Raw genomic sequence first — 21,321 nt, 5'->3', positions numbered from 1 at the left:
AGCCAGGGGCACAAATAGGAGTGGGGAGGGGACTGATGCCGCTGGGGCTTCTATGATGAGGGGTTAGACAATGACCTTTTCCCAGAGAACACAAGGACACTCTAGAGCACATATAGGTGAAGAGTTTAACACAATTTATTTTACGCTTAAATAATCGACTAGGTCATCCAGTGTATGGTTTTTCATACATATGTCATTAGAGCTATGTGTCAATGAATGCTGATTTTATATGAATATAATCAACAAATTAAAGAATTTCACCAAAATCCAAATAAAAATGCCCTCTAAAACACAGCAGCCTTATTAACCTAATATGACACTGCTAGAATGGTTACAAATGATTGGCTTACTGAAAGGTGTCTACATCTTATAGCCAGTACACGATACAGTAATAATTTTACAGCGTGCTGCCATTCTACTAGCTAAGAATTTCTGTTCAGTCCATTTTAAATGCCCCCCACTGGGGCCTCTTATGAGCACCATCCACCTCTAAAGCGCAAGCATTACCCCCTTTTAAGCACTAACAGCACCCCCCTGCCCCCGAAAGCAACTACTGTATAGGTTATTTTTTTTCATTTTTAGGTCATTTCATTGAAAAATGGGCAATAGCAACAAATATTAGATGAAGGGCTTTGTGTTTACAGATAAAATCTTCTGTGTTGCAATATACTGTAGTGTTTGCAAAATTGGAAAAGATTTAATCAAAATAAGGTGATACACATGCATCAAAATATTAGTATTCTGAAGAAAAAGTTTTTTCACAGAACTACAGAATTCCTCATTTTGGGAATTATTTAAATTTGCAGCAGATTTTAAAGATTTTTTTTTTTTAAAATCAAGCTAGCAGTTTTGCATATACAAACATTATAATTGCTAATATACAAGAATCAGTGAAGATCCCCCCCCACCCAGAGCCCCTCCCGCCTCTTCTAGGGTGAAGTCACTTGAGACCCCTATTATGTTAAATGCATTTGCAATATTCTGTTTGTGTTCTAAGAGGCAGTGCCTTATCCACATTTATTCTATTTTTTCTGTTAGAATTTATACAGTGTTATTATTTACAGCAAAACTATAGATGTTTTAAAAAAGAAACAAATAGTGTTTATACCCTGACAGTTTGGGTCCAAGAAAAATAAGGCGAGCTGTTGTGGATTTAGTAATTTTAGTGTTTCTCCATGATTTGATCATTCCATCTCCTTCTGTCCCTTCTGGAGGCAGGAATTTCTTCCTTTCATAAATGACACCAAATTACTTGAGAGAAACTGTTAACAGCATGGCTTCTTGTATATACACTGCATTGCTAATTGCACACGCGCCAATCCTGGGAATGAAAGTGAATTTCCATGCTCTGTAAATTGGCTCATGCTAAATTAAAATGTAGGTGGTTTTCTTTTTTTTTGTCTTTTTGCATTAAAAAAATCATGCCATTAATGTGTGGAAGCAGCAAACACACACACCCTTCTCCGTGAATTTTTACTTCCTGCTGACATCTTCCATGAATTCTCAATACTGGCAGTAAAAACACACGATCCTGTGGAAAGAGAGACAGCAGGTAGTGAGTTGAGCTTTCTTTCTCTCTTTTTTTTTTTAAGAGAACTTGCCTAAGCCTACCTTGCCTCAGAGAATGGGGGCCTTCTACGTCCTAATGGAGTGGTTTTGACCGAGGCTATCTGCTAGATGTCTCAGAGGACAGGCCCTGAGGTGTACCTGTGACCTTCTCTAGGTGACCCTATGACCTCCACAGAACACTGCTTGCTTACTGTATTTTGGTTTTAGAGATTGAGTCAGAAAGACCCTCTTCTAGTTCTGTCTCTAATGCTCAGGTCACTCAGGCACTTGGGAAAAGCCATTTACAGCCCTTTTGGGTTTCAGTTTTATCTGCAAAATGAGGAGGCCAACAGAGGTGCTCTCTGAGATTTCCATCAACATCGAAATATCAGGGGTCTGGCGTTTTCACGGGCACAAAGGGCCAAGGGTATGAAATCAGAATAGAGCATCTCAGTCATATCTGTATGTTTTATAATGTCTCTCACCCTCCAAGAGGCAACTAATCTTTCAAAAAAGGAGAACAGGGTCATTACTTCATTACTATGAAATTGCTTTTCCATATGCAAATTAAAATTAAAGACTAACTTCTACCATGGCAAAGAATACTTTCCCTTCTCCTATCCTACATCAGTCATAACAGGATAAATTAATTTTATTTGAGCTTCTTTATGGAGGCTCCACTAAGAACATCTTGTCTTGCTAGATAATACCTGCATAAAGCATCAGCGTTTTATAGCCATGTTAACATGACAAAATAAATCAACATTCTTCAGCAGAGGTTTTCATACTTTTGTGCAGTATTGTTCTTGGTATGAGCTCTTCCATAAAACAAAGTCCTTCCTATATATAGTCCTTCCTCCTTGTTCAGTGTGAAAAGGTGAGAAACTTGAATGCCTACCCAAGAACAAGACATAGCTCATAAAGAAAACCTGAGTAAGTTAGGAACAACCCTGTTCACTCACATGTAAGCAACAGACTATTTTTGCAGGCCTAGGAGAACCTTTAGAATTCTGCTTTTGTTGGGGCCCAAGCATGGTCTCAGTGACCTTGAAGTTGTTTGCTTACCCCAGCCAAGTTTCTTTCCCTTTACGTAGGTCACCCAGCATATCTTGGCTTATGTAAACATGTTAGTACAGCACTTCCTCTGTCTGACCCACTATGGTTCTGGCTTCCTTTTTTGTATTAAAAGTGCTACTGACCTCCACACCCCAGATCACTAATGATTGCAGCCAGGAACATGAAAGTATCAATTCCTTCTGGGGTGATTTCAACACCTGCCCCTCACCCATGACACTGCAGAGATTCCAGAGTAGGAAAGTGACTCATTTGGGCAGGCCATGGCCCAGAAGTGGGCAAATCAGAGTAAGAAGATCAGGATTTTCTCACCTCTGTTTTCACCCTTTACTCCTAATCTTCCAGGCACCAGGCTTCTTGGATGGCCCTATTTATCAGCACTCTCCCTCTGTTTCCTTAGGGAGAATCCTTAGCAGTTTTCTCTAGTTGAACCCTCCCCCTTTGTACAGCTTAACTGATAGATAATTTTCATACCATACTATTCATCTATTTGATAATTTTTAGTAAATTTATATAAGATGTGCAATCATCACTATAACCAAGTTGAAATTTTTTTGTTTTGTGTCATATCTATCTTCCAAAAACCAATCCAATTTCTTAGATTAATCTTGCAATGAAGTAGCAAGGTCTTTCGTTTATCACCTCAGTGCAAGTGAATGTATCTTTCTAGAAATAATGGATATGTTTCTATAATTTTTTAAAATGCTGTAACTTATACCATTTATATTCAGGTATGATTTCAGGTGATAGTTTAAAGAAAAGTTGGGAGTTAGATCCCCTTATAAATCTCTCTTCTTCTCTGACATGCAATCAGAGTGTGTGGGCCCCAGCCACACGGATTGCAGGAAGGTCAGTCATTGGACAAAAGACTTTATACCAAGTACAGTGTTCTACAAAAAGCATGAAAGCCTTGGCTGAGTGACTGTATGCCTGTTATAAAATATTGACACTCTGTATAAAGTGCGATGAGAGCACCATCTGATGGAAAGGTGTGAGGGTAGGAGCCATCACGATGACATTTCAGAAATAGAATTTGAGTCATCTTCCCTTTCTGGGTTTAGATAATGGATCTGAGATAGAAGCATCTGCATTTAGGAATCTGTCTTTGGGTTTTGCATGCCTTTCAAACGCAAAGGTAGTAGAAACCAAACTCAGAAAACTTATCATTCCTTTTAGTCATTTCACTATAATTTTCTTTTTTAATTTTAAGAAACATTTTAAAATATAGAAAAACAGCTATTCAATGGATTTTTCAACAGCAGTTTATATTTCATAGATGAATGTTGTACTTTCCACATCACATTTTCAAGTCAGGAGTATGCTTGGGTTAGAACCAACCTTTCCTTTATAGGTCCACATACCAGTAGCTTTTAGCCCCCAGTGCCTAGCTAAACAACAAGAAAAAAAATCACACATCTTTAGCTTTGTATCTGAAGCTCTCTGCAGTTCAGCCCAATGAACCTTTTCAGGCTTAATGCCCACTACTCTCTACCGAAAAGCTTTGTTTTATAATCTCCAGTGGTTCTCAAACTTGGGTGTACATTAGAATTATTTGGGGAGGGCCGGCCCCGTGGCTTAGCGGTTAAGTGCGTGCGCTCCGCTACTGGCAGCCCGGGTTCAGATCCCGGGCGCGCACCGACGCACTGCTTCTCTGGCCATGCTGAGGCCGCGTCCCACATACAGCAACTAGAAGGATGTGCAGCTATGACATACAACCATCTACTGGGGCTTTGGGGGAAAAAATAAATAAATTAAAAAAAAAAAAAAGAATTATTTGGGGAGACTTAAAAAATCCCAATATCCAGGCCACATCCCATACCAGTTCATTTAGAATTTCTTGGGGGTGGAGCCCAGCATCAAAAAACTTTTTAAAAACTCCTAAGATGATTCCAATGTTCAACCAAGTTTAAGACCCAGTGATATGTTCTGGAGCAGTGCTTCTCAAAGTTTAATGTGCCACATATATCACCTAGGGATCTTCACATGTGGATTCTGATTCAGTAGATCGGGGTAAGCCCAGAGATTCTGCATGGCTAATAAGACTTCCAGGTGATACTGATACTGCTGGTCCACAGACCACATGTGAAGGATCCAGAGGATGTGGACTACATGCCAGTCATCAACACACTGGTTTCCAACTTCCTTTTCTTTGCTCATGACTTTGTATCTACCTATACTTCTTTCCCTAATCTTCATGTATATCGAACTCCTCTCTACCCTTCAAATTTGTTTCAAATACCATCTCTGTGAAAGTCTGGGTTCTGCTCTCCTAATGAGATCCATCTTTGCAGCTCAACTCTTACTCATCTTTTAAAGACTTAGCTCTGTTCTGGCTTGAGGAGAGCCTTTTCTGATATGCCTTCTCTACAGCGCACTGAGAACAAGAGAATTCATTACTCTAGTTCTTCTTTTCTCTTCCTACCTACCTCTCTCTTCCCTTCCCTTGCCTTTTTCTCTCTCGGTTACAGAAGTCATGGGGCTAAGAACATTTTTTCCTAAGCATGAATTCTAATTACTTTATGTAATCATAATAAACTACAGTGCAATCTGAAAATAACTCCCAGTTCATGTAGATTTGCTCTTAACTAATACCAATGAGTGGGGCTTTGTTGAGTTTGTTCATTTCTCGTGACTTGTGATTAAAAAAATACCTGAGGTCACGGGGCCAGTTTAAACAAAAAAGAAAATACTGATTTATATCTTGGCAGTGAAAGAAAATTATAACACACTAAAATAATAAAATTGTATAGCTATTATTATTATTAAATGTTTCTTATGTGCCAGGCACTGTTCTAAAGTGGATTAGCTCACTTAATCCTAATCAAAATGAGGTACTATTATTTCTTCCATTTTACAGATAAGGAAATAGAGCCCCAGAACTATAAAACAAGCCTGGGGTACTTACTTACTACATTGTAGAGCCAGAATTCAAAGTCAGGCCACCTGACTCTAGAACCCTTGTTCTGTACCTTGAAGCCAAGGCTTTTGGCTAATGAGGGATTTTTTTAAAGGGTAAGAAAAATAAAAAAATAAGAAAAATACTACATAAAAACATATGTACTCCAAATGAATTCTGGAAAATATTCTGGTGGGCAGGGTCCTGAATTTGGAGTGAAGCAATTCAGGCCCTAGCTCTCAATTCCTGGAAGCAGAGTCAGGAGATCTAGGTTAAATCCAGACCTGTCACTAACCACAGCCTCAGGGGTATTGCTATCTATCTCTGTTCACTCCTTAGTGAAGAGGAATGAGAATACCCCTTTGACTAATTTCCCAAGGCTACTATGAGAAACAAGTGATATGAAATAATTGAAAGTGTTCTAAAGTGTAAACCAACATCACCTGCAGAGGGCTTGGCGACACTGCTGTTCTAACTTCCTCCACTGTTGTATTCTAGCATCCCTGGCTGCTGCTGTTTGCTCCATCTCTCATCCAGGATCTTCAAAGTGCTATTCGTGGCTCTCTTCTTGCCTCTCTTAACATTAGTAGTAGTAGCTGAACTAAGTGCTTCCTATTGGCTTGCCAGTATTTTAAGCAGTTTTTTTTTCTTTTTTTTTTTGAGGAAGATCAGCCAATCCTCCTCTTTTTTTGCTGAGGAAGACCGGCTCGGAGCTAACATCTATTGCCAATCCTTCTCCTTTTTTTCCCCCACCCCAAAGCGCGAGTAGATAGTTGCATGTCATAGTTGCACATCCTTCTAGTTGCTGTATGTGGGACGTGGCCTCAGCATGGCCGGAGAAGTGGTGCGATGGTGTGCGCCCGGGATCCGAACCTGGGCCGCCAGTAGCGGAGCCCGCGCACTTAATCGCTAAGCCACGGGGCTGGCCCTAAGCAGTTTACATGTATAAACTCATTTAATTCTAACAACAGCTATATGAGATACAGTACTCTTATCGCAATAGAGGCAAGGAAATTAAGGCACAGAACTTGCTTAAGCTCATACAGCTAGTAAACTTCCTGGCTATTCCCTTCCCTCAGGCCACTTCACTTCTCACCCATATACCAAAGATGAGCACACTAAGATCTCTAGCCCAGACTTCTCTTCCTAATCATCGACAGATATTGAGGGCATTGCCAATTACCATCTACAAAGCCTACTTCACCACCCAGACTACCTCAATCCCTAATTTTGTTTCTGTGGTCTTAAGCTCTATGTTTTTGTTAATGATTACATACAAGCTAGCAACCCTGATGTTGTCTTTAACTCGCACTCTTCCCTTGCTCCCTATATAGAATTAATCTGGTTGTTATACTTCTAAAATGTTCCTCAGATCTGCCCTCTCCTTTCCATTCTCTCTGCCCCAGTTCAGGCCCTCATCTGTGTCTCATAACCAAGGTCCTCATGTTCAAACTCTGCTCCACTAGCTCCCTCTACTATTATTAGGGTTACCTAAATCACATCTGATCATGTTATTCTCCTGCCACAAAACTTCCAGTGGTACCCCACTGTTTCCAGGATAAAGGCCAAATCCTGAGCATACCACATATGACCCTCCATACTGCCCTGTCTCAAATCCTACTGTTTCTTCAAAGGCCAGTTCAAATATGCACTTCTAAGAAGCTTTGTAAGATCTACTCTGTTGGAGTTTATTACATCTTCCAGTGGATTCTCCTAGCATTTTATCTTTTATTACAGTTACATATTTTGATTTGTGTTAGTTATGATCATGTTTGCCTCTTGGACTGGACTGTAAAGTTATGGTGGGTAGGAGTTTCCTCAAATGAGTGGCAGACACTTAGGATAATGTCTTAAACATTGTACTCCCCCCACCACCTACATTGTGTGTCACAAACCTTTGCACATAGTAGCTAAGAAGTAAAGGGGTCTAAATGGGCACGGTCACTTATTTACAAAAGCTTATAAGCTCATCTACACTCTATTATAGGGAGATTTCTCTGATCCACTGATATTAAACTGCATGGATTAAAATATTTTGAGGTAAAACCAAACAAATATGTTAGAGGGCTGAGGTTGACCACGCAGGCAATTTTAGATTAGAGGATGTAGAACAGCTTGGAGACCCCTAGAAAGGAAGAGGTCAGAGGCAACCTTTTAAGCCCTATTTTTCTTCAAAACATTGTTCCTTGGGGCTCAATCCTGAGCCCCTTCTTTGCTCACTTTGACTTTCTCTCTAGGTACTAACATCTATTCTCTGTTGTTCCCTTTCTCTGGTATTTAGTACTCATCTATTTAGTGATAACTCGCACATTTTTATATGTCCAGCCCCAGCCTTTCCTCAGATCTTCAAACTCATGTATCTAACAAAATACTTAGAAGTCTCGTAAGCACCTTAAACTCAACAAGTCCAAGCCTGAATGCCTGATATTCTTCATAAAACCCATTCCACTTCTGTTCCTTTCTCTACCATCCAACTGCTTAAGCCAGAAACCTGGGAGTCATTCTTGACTCAGCCCTTCTTCTCCATCCTACCTACAAGCTAACTCATCAAATACTGTTGATTTTCCTAAAACTACTGCCCAGGTCCTAGCCCAGCCACCAAGCGACCATTTTGGCTTAGTTGGACTACAACAATAACCTCCTGATCACCTTCAGTTTATTCTTGTTTCCCTCCAATCCATTCTCCACATAGCCACTGTGCTTAAAAACAAAACAAAACAAAAAATCAGGTCAGGATCTTGCTTCAAATCCTTCAAAGGCTTCAAATTCTTTTAGAATGAAATCTCACTCCTGTACTCTGGCCTATGATGATGCATCTCTCACTTCACCGTGTGCCTGCCTCACCATGACCAGCTCACTGTGGTCTGGTGTGCCAGTCTTCTTTCATTTCCTCTAATATGTTAGGTCTTTTCCCATCTCAAGGCCCTTGCATATGCTGTACCCTTTGCTTGGAGTCCTTCTCTTCTCCATTCTTTTTATGGTTGGTGCCACCTAAATGTCATGACTTCATAGAGACTTTCCCCAGCCTCCAAGTTTAAATATGTTCCCACATTATTCTGTCACTGGATCTTAGACTTTGTATTGTTAGCCCTTAAATAACATTTGTCCTATCTCTTTCCCCCCTGCAGGCTGAGAGATCCAGAAGGGAAGGGACCATGGAGGTTTTATTCACCATTGTATATCTAGCCTTTTCACTCCAAGCCAAGTGGAAGGTCAAATGTTTTTTGAAAGAATGAATGAAATGAGCCAACTTTTTGGCCGCCGATAAAAATGTTGCCCCTGGCAAGCATAGGTACTGTTGCCATACTTGGCTTCCCTATGGCTGTGAGATCCTGAGCATTTCCCCAAAAGAGGTTTGAAATACAGTTGTTCCATAGTTGGGGCCATTCCTTACCACAACCTCACTAATCAGCTCTCTAGTGGTATTTTTGAAGTCAACATTTGGAGATTATGGCCACCTTAAAAATGATGTTTTGCTTTATTTTTAAAAAACTAAAAAAACTATGAGTATTTTTACTGTGTATTATATCAACAAATTTACTACAGATTGTCTTTGTACATGTATTTGATTCAAAATTTGCTTTTAGGTCTCTAATAATCATCAAATACTAATGAACTATTAATATGAGTAATAGTTGAGCTAGATTCTGGATAAGTTCAAATTTCATTCTTTTGTTCATTAGCTGTAGGACCTTGGGTAAGTCATTTAACTTTCCTAAACTTCAGTTTCCTCATTTATAAGAAAGGAATAGTACTACTTACTTTAGAGCATTGTTTTGGGGATTATATTAGGTAATGTATGTAATGCTCATACCTTTACCTGGCATATAGTAATGATTTGACAAACTATGACTATTCTTATTATTCATAAATAATTTTAGAAAGACAGCCTAGTGTAACAGAAAGGGCACTAGGGAGAGTATCAATAGTCTTGCGTTCAAGTCCTGGGTCTACCGATCACAGCTGTGTGACAGTAGAAACGGCATGTGACCTCCCTGAGCCTTAGTATCCTCATCTGTAAGAGATGGCAAAGAAAACTGGCCTGACCTGCTGGAGGCTTATCTGAAGGAATAAACAAGACAAAAATGTAACAGCACTTTATATACTATAAATCACTATATACTATGTGCAAATCTTTACAGTTATTTTAAGAGATTGACTTTTCCTTTACATTAAAAATAGGATGGCTGTGACTCAGTAATAAAGAAAAGCAGGTGCAGGGTTCAGACAGCTCAAAATTCAACTGCCTCTGAAGTGGGGAATAAAAATTTTGATGTCACCATCTGAGACTCAGTGCATTTTGGCAGCATTCCACTTGCTTAATTGTTCTATTAAAAAAAAAAAAAAAAAAGGCAGCCAGCAGGGCTATAAAAACTCTCAATATATTTGCAAATTGACTTTTCCAGAGCACACATTCAGTGTCCTGGAATTCCAGGCAGTATTCTTGCACTCATTTCCGAAGTTCACTTATGGAAGGTAAATACCACCCTGGAGAGTAAAATGAGGCTTGCAGTCAAATCACTGTTCTTTCCTTCTGACACATTAAGTTTGCTTTATGCTGAAGTTATTTTCACGTTGATATGAATTACCTACCCGCATTTCTCTCTCCTTTGAGTGGTGCAGCAAGTGAGCCAAGGCCCTGAGAACTTCTTTACAGGGTGGATTATTTATAGTTTTAAAGCCTCTTGTACATTTAGTGACCAAATCATTTCTATATTAATTCACAGTAAAGGCTCCTGGAAGCATAGTGCTGTCATATATTTTTTGATGTCATTTATTCATAGATATTAGGTATATGTTACTCTAGAAAAATAACTCAGCTGATGTGAGTGACCTTCTTGGTTCTTTCTCACTCGGAGTCTGAGTCTATGACTGAACAAGTTGTTAACTTTTAGGAGCATACTAAAGCTGACTGAACTCTCTTCTAGTTTCATTTCATTTATCACTTAGAATTGCTTCAAGAGACTAATTCAAGACAGCAAACTCAGGCTTAATGTTTTATTAATCTGCTATATACATATCTTTCACCAGCTTCAGCTGTAAGACACGCATAACAGGTGGGTACATTCTAGATATAGCTACACTGATGTCATCCCTAATTTTCTCATCTCCACCCTTGTCATCTAATAAAAAGCAAGTCACGTTGATCTCTCTTGATTCAGCTTACCTCTTACCATCCTCACTGCCCAAGCCAGCATCTGCAATAGTTTAACAGGTTTTTTGCTCATCCATTATTGCCACCTCCGATTCATTCTCTGCCCTGCAGCTAGAGTGAGTGATGCAGAACATAAATGGAATCATATCCTTTCCTTGCCTAAAAACCTTCAATGGTTTCCCACTGCTTTTAGTGTAAAGACCAGAATCCTTAGAGGGAGGCTCATGACGCGTGAATATTCAGACCTTTCCTATCTCTCCAGACACAATGGCAAAACTCTTCTGCCAGCTACAGTGACCTGCTCTCACAGTTCCTCCTTTCCTGTTTTTTCCCTCTTCTTGCCTTTGCAGAATGCTACTGCCTGTGCCTAGAAGGCTACCCCCAACACCTTCAAATTTCCCACCCCTCCCCCAGTTGGGTCCTATTCAGCCTTTAAAACTCAGCTCAAACATCACTTTCTCAATGAAACCTTCCCTGTCACCTCAGACCCAGGTCAAGTCTCCAGTTAACGGTTGAGTGTGTGGGCTCTGGGGGCTGTCTGTTTGGGTTTGTATCCTACTTCTGCCACTTTTTATTTAGGTCACCTTGGGCAACTTTGGGCCTGTTAAGTGGGGATGATAAGGGCGCCTATCCAAGAGGGTTGGCTGTGAGAATGAAATGAAGAGCACATGTGACACACTTGGAAGAGTATGTATAGCAAATATTATCATTTCCAGAGTGCTCTGCAGTTCTTAGTAGTTTTCTCAATGCTCTTAAATGCTGATGCAATTAGTTAGTTATGGCTGGTTACCATTCAATCTCTAAAACGTAAGCTCAGAGATGGCAAGTACCATGCTTGTGTTGTTTACCAATGATTTCTCAGTGCTTATGTAGAAAGCCTCATAGAGAAGTGAAATAAATCTTTGAGTGAATAAAACAAATGATAAGGTTTTTTTTTGTGGGAGGTGGCTAGGGGAGATGGATTAAGAATTTACTGGGCATTAATTACCTCACATACAATGAGGTAATGAGACTAGATGATTTTTCAGTTTCTTACCTCAGCACTCCAAATACCGGAATTTTGGTAATTGGGGAACAACAGATATATGAAAGTGAAAACTGGAACCTGTTTACTCTTTGTTACTTTGACCGACAGGGCTAAGAGAACTGTTGATGAACAGCCCTAAAGAAATCATCCTGCTTCACGGTATAGACTTAGGGAGAACTTTTCAAAGCTCTATCTGCTTTTTCACCCCAAATGGACTTTCTAATTATAGCTATGTAGAAAGAAATAGGAAAAAGTAAAATTTAGAAAACAATGTTAAAGGAAAATATCATTATCTATGAAGAAAAGTTCAGACAAATTTAAACAAAGCTCACTCAATATTTAACTTAATAAACAAATAGGAGTACCATTAACTGCAAAGTTAACCATTAACTTCCTATTTAATTTGCTTTGGTTTATATAAAATGTAGTAGTATATAGAGATTTCAGTCATTTAATTTAAACGTGGCAACTACTATATTTCATCTGAAATTATATTCTCAGATTCTGTTCTGCTAAAATGGCAAAAGGTTGGATCCATAGAAATCTCAGAGTACATTTATAAGAATTATTTGTTGCCAACTAGTCTTTCTGTTAGATTATATAATGCTACTGCATTTCATACCAAGCCTTCGCTCTTAGAGACTCAAAAGTCACTATTTACATTTGCTTCTACAAACATCATTTACATTTAAATTCTAACTAATTTGTGAAGAGAAAGCTTATGGACTGTGAACTGGAGTCAAGTTTTAGTGTGTGTATGTATGGATACATAAACATAAAAATACTCCGAGAACTTCATATTGGATATTCAAAGCTGGAATTCAGTGAAAAAGCGAGGAAGGGGGAAGATCTGAATCACTTATTAGGTGAAATTATAAGTTTCACAGAAAGTTAAGTCCTACTGTTGTTGATAAGAGCATACTTATCACCTTGACTGACCGTTTACTGTTATGAGTGGCTCTTCTTTTCCACCTGCCGGATTTCTTTCTTCGTCTTCACCTTATAACCTTCTCCCTGCTTTAAAAGGAATGTACACATTAAGATTTCATGGCTAAAGAGTTTTAGTTATAAAGCAGTTTCCATTCTGGTCCCTTGAGGCTGGATTAGGATAAGTGAAACACAGTTTAAAGCACTTTGTCACTTCACATCCAAAAACACACAATCTATTTGGCGTAACTATACAGTTTAGTGTCATCAAGGCAAGCTAGAGAGCACCGTTGGAATGAATACAACAACACAACTGTACTTCCCAATAATTCAGTAGGTTAGTGATAAACAAAAAAAATGAGCAGCCTATCCATTTCCTGCAGTAAGCTAGAAGAAATCCTCATTAAAGCTCTCAAGGCACTCAAACCCCAATTATAAAAAGTATTAGTCAATTATAAATTATGCCTTTTTAAGCCAGCAGAATTTTAAGTGATCTGTTGTAATGAGACTGAAATTTCTCAGTAAAGCGCTAAACACGAACTAAACACCGTGGAAATGCTGTTGATCTGAGGGACTTTTTTTTTTTTTTTTTTTTTAATTTGTAGAATTACCAACCCCCTCCTCTTACTCCGGACCAAGCAGGCATCAATTTTCCATAAAACAAGACCTCTCTTCACTGAGCATCAGGGACACACTTCTCTGAGAGCAAAATTGTTGCACAAACACTCAGCTTTTACTCTATTTATAATGGAAAACACAGTATCCCTTCCAATTTTCTGATTTAGTCCTTCTGAGAAATTTTCGGTTTATTTTTTTCTTATGTAAACACAAGCTATGGAAGTTTCTATTTTTAAATTGAAAAGGGTAAAGATCTGAGAAAAGGGAAGAAATAAAAAATAACCAGAGATGTTCTCTCTGGGAGATGGAGATCCATTTGCTGAGTTATGCTGCTCGGTGATGAGTTTGGTTCTTTAACTGGCACATTGGAAACAAGCTGTTATAAACCCAAAGAGGAGAACCCTTCTCAGGGTAAGATGGGGGAGTTCAGGTTTCCCTGTGGAATACACTGGAAAGGGAAAATGTATAGATTTGAGGTATGGATCTTGAACTGAGCTTTGTGCCATTCTAACGTTTAAACCCCGAGTATTGGGCCGGCGCCATGGCTTAGCGGTTAAGTGCGCATGCTCCGCTGCTCCAGGTTCGGATCCTGGGCGTGCACTGACGCACCGCTTCTCTGGCCATGCTGAGGCCGTGTCCCACATACAGCAACTAGAAGGGTGTGCAACTATGACGTACAGCTATCTACTGGGGCTTTGGGGGGAAAAAAAATAAATAAAATTATTAAAAAAACAAAAAACAAAAAAAACCCCCGAGCATTTGCTGGAACCTGGTGCTCTCCATCTGTGTCCCAGGCAGGACTTGGCTGAAGGTAAGGCACTAGGCGGGGGGTGGAGGCACTGCCCAGGGCTTTGGTGGTGGTAGAGGGTTTTTATTTTCTTTCGTGCACTCTAACTGGCACGTTCTAACCTCCATAAATGAATTTATCTCTGTGAAAACTCTGAAGACAGTACAAATATAGAATATTAAAGAATGTTAGGAAGAAAAGTCTTTTTCTTTGATTCTGATCAGATGCACATCAGATGTTGTCAAAAGCAGCAAACGCTTCAAGCTGCCACACCGCAGATATCAGCCCGTTAGCAGCATTTTCTAGAGAGTTCATAAAGCTTTTATCCTCTACTTTCTCTTTGACAGTCCCTTTTCATTACCACGTCATCATGTTTTCTCTCTTGTGGGATAAGAATTCGTCTTATTACTTTCCGAGTGATCTGTAGGAAGCAATAGTGAAAGGTAGAGATTTTCCTGTTTTCTGTTACAAGAGGTGACACTACAGAAAAAAATAGTAGAAAATCTAAATTCTAAGAGAAGCATGAAATCCCAATGATGATTACTTTTCTGGTGATGAGGTTGCCTTCTTCATCAGTAAATTGTTCTTCTGTGACAGATTCACCAGGAATGTTTTTTGCTTCCTCTCCCTAAAGGATGTGGCATAGAGATTAGCAACATACTAGATGGGCAGATCTCCACAGCACTCCATATACCACACACATGCACTGGAATTTTAGAAAAAGAAGGTATAAATTTTACTTGCTACTCCATTGCAAGAGGAAAAGGCTAACTCCACTGATGGTTATTTAGCAGTCAAAAACATTCAAAGCATTAAATCTCAAGTATGTACAAGAATGATGGTTAGCAACAAACTCCAAGAAGGAAGAATTTGAAAATATATAATTATATAATGCAGTTACACATTGACAGACAAGCCAAAAGGTTTCATTTGTTGAAAAAAAATCTAGCCAACAATTAGAGATCTAATTAGATCATCTCACTTTGAGTGCAGTGTTTCTTCATTAGTCCTACCAAATCTCTCATTTTTAGATTACATTTTGTCTACTTTGAATTAAGAGAGTACCTTAGTTGGGGCATGATATTTATCACCCTTTGTTAGTTTCATTTAAAAATTCATTTACTAAGGGTAATGTATATATTTTTTGAAGCACTATGAGAAAAGTTCAGGGTACTGAGAAAATCTTACCTTTTCTTTTTAAGACTGAGCCTTTCATAGGTCTTAAAATAAATGAGAATAACTATGTCTGAAGAACATAGTTTCAGAATACTATCTTCAAGTGAAGATGTCTTATGGGATGACTGATTATCTAATCTCCACTGCCACAGACCAAAAAAAAACCAAAAACCAAAAACAGTACTAAAAGAATTTAATAGTATCTTTCAGTTAGTGACTGTTATCTGATTTAGAAGGAGAAACTGTCAAAGATCTTCCTCTAATGAGTTTAAAAAAATGGAATAAATTCTTAACTCTCCAAAGTGGGCCCATATTTTTCTTCTCATAGGCAGCTTGGTAGATTTACATGGCTCCTTAATATCTGTCTGTTAGCTCTATGATTATATAAAAAGAAAACCACTCAGGGCTGGCCCAGTGGCTTAGCAGTTAGGTGCGCGCGCTCTGCTACTGGCGGCCCGGGTTCGGATCCCCGGCGCGCGCCGACGCACTGCTTCTCTGGCCATGCTGAGGCCGCGTCCCACATACAGCAACTAGAAGGATGTGCAACTATGACATACAACTATCTACTGGGGCTTTGGGGAAGAAAAAAAGGAGGAGGATTGGCAATAGATGTTAGCTCAGAGCCGGTCTTCCTCAGCAAAAAGAGGAGGATTAGCACAGATGTTAGCTCAGGGCTGATCTCCCTCACACACAGAAAAAAAGAAAACCACTCAGAGAGCAAAAATAGGACTGTATTTGCAATACACTACCTTCTTCACTGGTGTTCAACTTTAGGTTACACTTACAGTTTTGGGGAAGAAGGACAAACATCTTAAGTGCAGACCTATTCTACAGACCTATTGACCTGTAAGTCAATCTTCTTGTTGAAAAGGTGACCTGGATAATGCTACAATGCAGCGTACATCTGTGTTTTTTTTTTGTTTTTTTTTTTTTTTTAAGGAAAAATGGCAAATCAAAAAGAAGACAGCTACATTTCTGGGAAAGCCAGGATTCTAACTCTTTCAGTGTTATTATCTTGGAAGAGGTAGCAGCTCTGATAATTTTTTCCATGCCAGCCAATGGGGAGAAAATTCTGTGATTGCTTTATGTCACAACCAGTAGAAAGGCAGTTCTGGTTTAAAATGGTAAAGACTAAAACAGTATCTTATTTTGCTAACAGAATTCTGTTTTCATTCTTTTCTCTTTTTGCAAAGTGACTTTTTATTCTTATAGACTGTGGGCTAATAGGTCATGACAATGAGGGGACCTATGACTCATTTTACCTCACTGTGGTATAGAGGTGGGATGAAAATTTAAAAAGATGTTTCTTGCTGTTTATGTTTAGTTCACCTTGAATCTTGCTTAGGATTAGTTTCAATTAGCACAATTAAGAGAGGGAAGGAAATGGGGAAAATGACGAAGTCTCATGCTTAAAATGCACTAAAATCTGCAACAAGTTTTTATGGGAGTGTTATTTATATTTCCTATGGTTGATATATATTTGGAAAAAAACCAATTTCATTTTATTTTAAAAGGCATTAAGATAGTAGAAAAGCCAATAAAAGGTCATGAAAGGCTTCACTATAGTTTAAACATGATAGTAAATGAAATATTTTTGAGCTAACTCTTGGAAACGTCCAGCTCTTTGAGTGTTAGACAATTCGAGGATCCCAGGAAAATCCAGTAAAATTGAGTCCTATTGGATAGGTTACGAATGGACCCTTTTGTGGAGAAAGATGCCAATTTTTAAATTGTTTGGACAGTCTCTGAAAGGAATGTGAAGTAGGTATATTTATAAGCTTAGTGAATACATAGAAGTATACTGATTTACATTAATAGCCTTAGAAAAAAGCAAAGCCCTACTTATAAATAAAAAGCCATATAGGTTGAGATCTACTCTGGTATGTAGGCATTTTCATTGTTCCTATTGAAAATTCATAGTGTTTGTGTATAATTAAAGGTAAAGATCTTAATCTTTACCTAAAATGTCTTCATCTTAAACAGCCATTAAATGTAGTCAATTAGTGTTGTTTTTTTTTTTTTTTGGTGAGGAAGATCAGCCCTGTGCTAACATCTGTCAATCCTCCTCTTTTTTTGCTGAAGAAGACTGGCCCTGGGCTAACATCCGTGCCCATCTTCCTCCACTTTATATGGGACGCCACCACGGCACGGCTTGCCAAGCGGTGTGTCGGGTGCGTGCCCAGGATCCAAACCGGCGAACCCTGGGCCGCTGCAGCAGAGCGCACGCACTTAACCACTTGCGCCATCAGCCAGCCCCAATTAGTGCTTTTAATAAAGTCAAAATCAGTTGTCTGATTATGTAGAAACTCACTAAATTGGGGAGCAGATTAGATAGGAAAGACAGTAAGGAGTCATGAAATATGTTTTTAAAAACTTCATCCATTTTTAATTCTGTCAAATATATTAGAGACCAAGTAATACCAAGGAGAGGTCTTTTGGGCCTCTCTTTAATGAAAGAAGACAATTTCTAATTATTTTCTAAAGTTTTTGAAAATAGTTTATACTTTTAAGTAAACAAAATTTTCCCCCAGTCTTGCTGACAGCATTGTTTTTGGCAATACCCACCCCCCCTTTTTTCCTTGCCTATTTCAAAGGAAAATTACAGCACATATGGTATCAAAGTATCATGCCTGGTGGCCACCTTAATGAAGACTAACTGTACTTCCCTTTGGACCCCTGCTGAAGCATTGCATTTTATAATTTTTATTCCTCTCTCCTTGAATTTTTGAATAAAATGAAAGAATAACAATATGAAATGTACCAATGTGTTTTGATATACAAAACGTTAAAATTTGAACTTTCCAAAAATGGGATGGATATCATATATATATGACACGTATATAAATTAGCAAGTTACTAAGCAGTATGTATAGTATAACTCATTTCTGTATTCTGGCACACCCACTTGCTGGGGATATGTGTGTACGTGTACATAATGTACATGTACATTTTATATACATACACATATTGATATATGTATATAAAAACAATCTGAAGCTTGTAAACAGTGGTTACCTCTGGGAAATGGAATGGGTAAATAGAACTTTATATATTTTGAATTGCTTGATTTGAGGAAAACATATAATAAACTCTTATTTGGAAAGTCAGTAAAAAAGTTTAGAAGTAGAAATAAAAGTACAGTTATTGGAATCTTACCAAACTTCACAATAGTTTGGCTGTGAGTTAGTTTAAAATTTTTACCTTTGTAATTACTGAATTTGCTAAGCAAATAATGTAAACAAACTTACAGGACTTGTTACTTTACTTCAATTAAACTGCTTCCAAGCATTTGAAACCACTGTGATAGTACGACTTATATAGAAATAAATGAATATGCTTATAAAAATCCCCAAACAAATGGGAGAGTTTATTAACCTGCCTCATTGCTTAGGGACTTGAAAATATTAAATGTAAAAAAATAAAAATAGAAAAATGAATGAATTCACATATGAAATTAAAGAGAAAAATCACACTTTCACTCCATTTATTATACAAATTGAATGGCTCAGGAGACGGATTTGCCTAGACTTGTGGTAATGGAATCCTGAGCACACCTACTGCTTCCGTTGACACTTCCCAGCCAAAGCTGGCTCTGGGAGGGATGGAACATCCCCAAATAGTTTTTAGCTCTTCAGATTCTAAGTGCTAGGGGGATTACTATGGCAAACAGTATAAACATGCTGGTTCAGTCCAAGGTTCACAGCCTCCATGAAGCAGGTCAAATTCCCAGCATTCCGGCCCCATCAAATAGTTTCCAGGAAAGAGCCCAATGCTGCCCTCTTCTATGCCACTGGAAAGGTCTAAATGGCCAGGTGCCTAATTTAATCTAGGAAAAGTTATTCATTTTTAATTTGTTTTGGAAGAGAAAGAATATAGTATTGCAGGAAAAGCAGGTAGCAGGCACTTCACTAGAGGGGTAGGGATTAGATTCTGGTCCCAGACGGGCTACTGCCCTGCTAGGTGATTTTGGGTAAATTGACTTGTCTCCAAGCCTTGGTTTTGTCGTCTAGGAAAAGAACTGATTTGAGTCTCGATGACCCCTTTAGAGCCTAACATTCTCATTTCATGTTTTTGACAGAGATGGTTCCCATGTCACATTTACCATATACTACTGCAGTTTCAAGTGCTTTTACATCAGAAAGATACCAAGATAGGGAGTAAAGAGAAAAGCAACAGAAGTGTGATCCTTTTCAACTGCCCCAAAAATCTGAACAGAAAAATATGAGCCAGAAAGACAAAGATGCCTATATATGTAATTTATGAAGATTTTTTGTTATACCCATAGCTTCCAATTATAATTATAGTGATTCTTTAGCTTTTGGTTTCTCCATCACATATAAAAGACATTTCTCAAATCTTATTTGAATGATTCTATTATTTATACAACGCCCTCCCCAGTTACAAAAGCCATTCTCTGATGATTCCACTCAACATCCCAAAAATTACAATGACTTCAAGAAGTGGAGATTTGGGAGAACACAGACTCCTCTGTTTTATGAAGCCTATAACATCATAGCATATTTTGGTCTTTTAAACTTAAGCTCTTAATAAAAATGTTAATATATATAATTAATATATTAAGATCAAATATATAAGTAACCCACTCTAATAGAAGTACTTAAAAGCTAACTTGCTAATGCATGTCTAGAATTTTAGGAGACCAAAAGAAATAATCCTCATTGACTTGGAGGTTTTGATGTTTTGTTTTGGTTTTGTAGTCTCCAGAGTAAAACTTCTTTACGGTCTGCCTCCCACTTTTTTTTTTGCAGAATTATGTTTATTTTCTTCTGTCCTGTATAGAAGAGTCACCTTCTCTAATGGGCAGATACTATAAAGGAATGAGGTGGATTTGGATTATGAGTATATCATATGTTAGGAATAAAAAGCAAGTTACAAGACAGTACAGTGGTATGCTTTTTCTAGATGTGTCACTTTAAAATATGAGTATGGCTTTAACACCTTCAGAAAAAACAAATTACGTATTCTTCCCCCTAATCCCAGGGAATTTGTGGGAGGTAACTGAGTATGAGGATTTTATAGATAGTGGGTTGAGTACTTGCAAATATGCTAGATGCCAGTAAGTTATTTGGCTTGCCCATGTGAAATTTTCAAAGAAGCGATTCATGCTTTTTTTGATAGCTCCCTATTGAGCTCAAGGTTGATGTGGGGTTAATTTAAGATTTAGACAAGGACTTATTTTCTTCTCTAATGTTTCCAGAGTCTTAGAAAAACTTTACTAGAGCAGATTTGGCAGATTTTCTTCTCTTCTTTCATCTGATCTACATGAAAAGTACAAGCAGCAGGATTAAGAAGTTTTGGATACTTCTCTGCTCTCTGTTGGGTCTCCCAATACTTTGGAAATGGATGATAAGTTTGATAAATGCTTTTCAATAGATATTTCCCTTCCTTTCTTTCTCTCCAGAGCTGCCAACCAAGGAGCCTCAAGTTATTTGGAGCACATTCAAAGGCCTCTGTATTGAAAATGGCTTCCTAGTTCTCTGCACTCAATTACTCTAACATTAAGAAAGACTTCTCTAAAGACAAGAAGCAGATTGTGAGAAGCATTCTGCTAGACTTCACCATGCATAAGGTTAGTGCTTCAAAAGGCCTTTGTGGGGGAAATCAAGACTTATTCATGGTGTTCAACTGTGCTGTAACAGGGTAGAATTATATTTTTCACTTCCAGTAAAAATTGCTTCCTATACTTAAAAATACAGCCTGATTTTTTGTATGTTGGTCAAGTTAAAAAGCTATTTCAGAAGTTTTTGCCTGATTTGCATTATGTGACATACACCCATGCCAGGTTATAACTCCAAATTCTTAGTCATTGATGGATAATGAAAGACTGGTTTTCACTTAAAAACTGTTAAGGCAGTAGGAATTTGAGACTGAGAAGGGAGCCTTTTTCTTCCTCCATTCTCTTCTTTATCTTATCTCACACGTCATTACAGCCTCTGAGGTTTCAACTGAACATTTCTCTCACCAAGACAGACTCTTTGTTCACACATATAACACTTCTCCAGGGAAAGCTGGATACAAATGCCAAGAATTCTCAGATAAAATTACAACGGCCACACGTCAAACACAGGCCTAGACAGAATGCTCACTACCAT

At 38.3% G+C, this 21,321-nt stretch overlaps 1 protein-coding gene across 17 annotated transcripts in view; it reads right to left on the bottom strand.

Annotated features, from left to right (window-relative positions):
• Positions 1–1,402: 1,402 nt before the first annotated feature.
• ANK3 (ankyrin 3) overlaps positions 1,403–21,321 on the bottom strand; it is a 641,124-nt gene continuing 621,205 nt past the window's right edge. For 16 of the 17 annotated variants that reach the window (XM_058543390.1, XM_058543388.1, XM_058543400.1 and 13 more), the window contains 2 exons: positions 12,640–12,717; positions 1,403–1,531 (listed from right to left, as the gene is read on the bottom strand). In XM_058543390.1, the coding sequence (XP_058399373.1) occupies positions 12,649–12,717 (69 nt within the window). In that variant the 3' untranslated portion in view covers positions 1,403–1,531; positions 12,640–12,648. Of the gene's footprint in view, positions 1,532–12,629; positions 12,718–21,321 lie in introns of all 17 variants that reach the window. The other variant, XM_058543384.1, reaches the window with a different exon arrangement.

The sequence above is a fragment of the Diceros bicornis genome, chromosome 6, assembly GCF_020826845.1.
Source record: "Diceros bicornis minor isolate mBicDic1 chromosome 6, mDicBic1.mat.cur, whole genome shotgun sequence".
In the NCBI taxonomy this organism is placed as follows: Eukaryota; Metazoa; Chordata; class Mammalia; order Perissodactyla; family Rhinocerotidae; genus Diceros; species Diceros bicornis.
The sequence above is the reverse complement of the archived record's forward strand: the minus strand, read 5'-3'. Positions and strand labels throughout refer to the sequence as shown.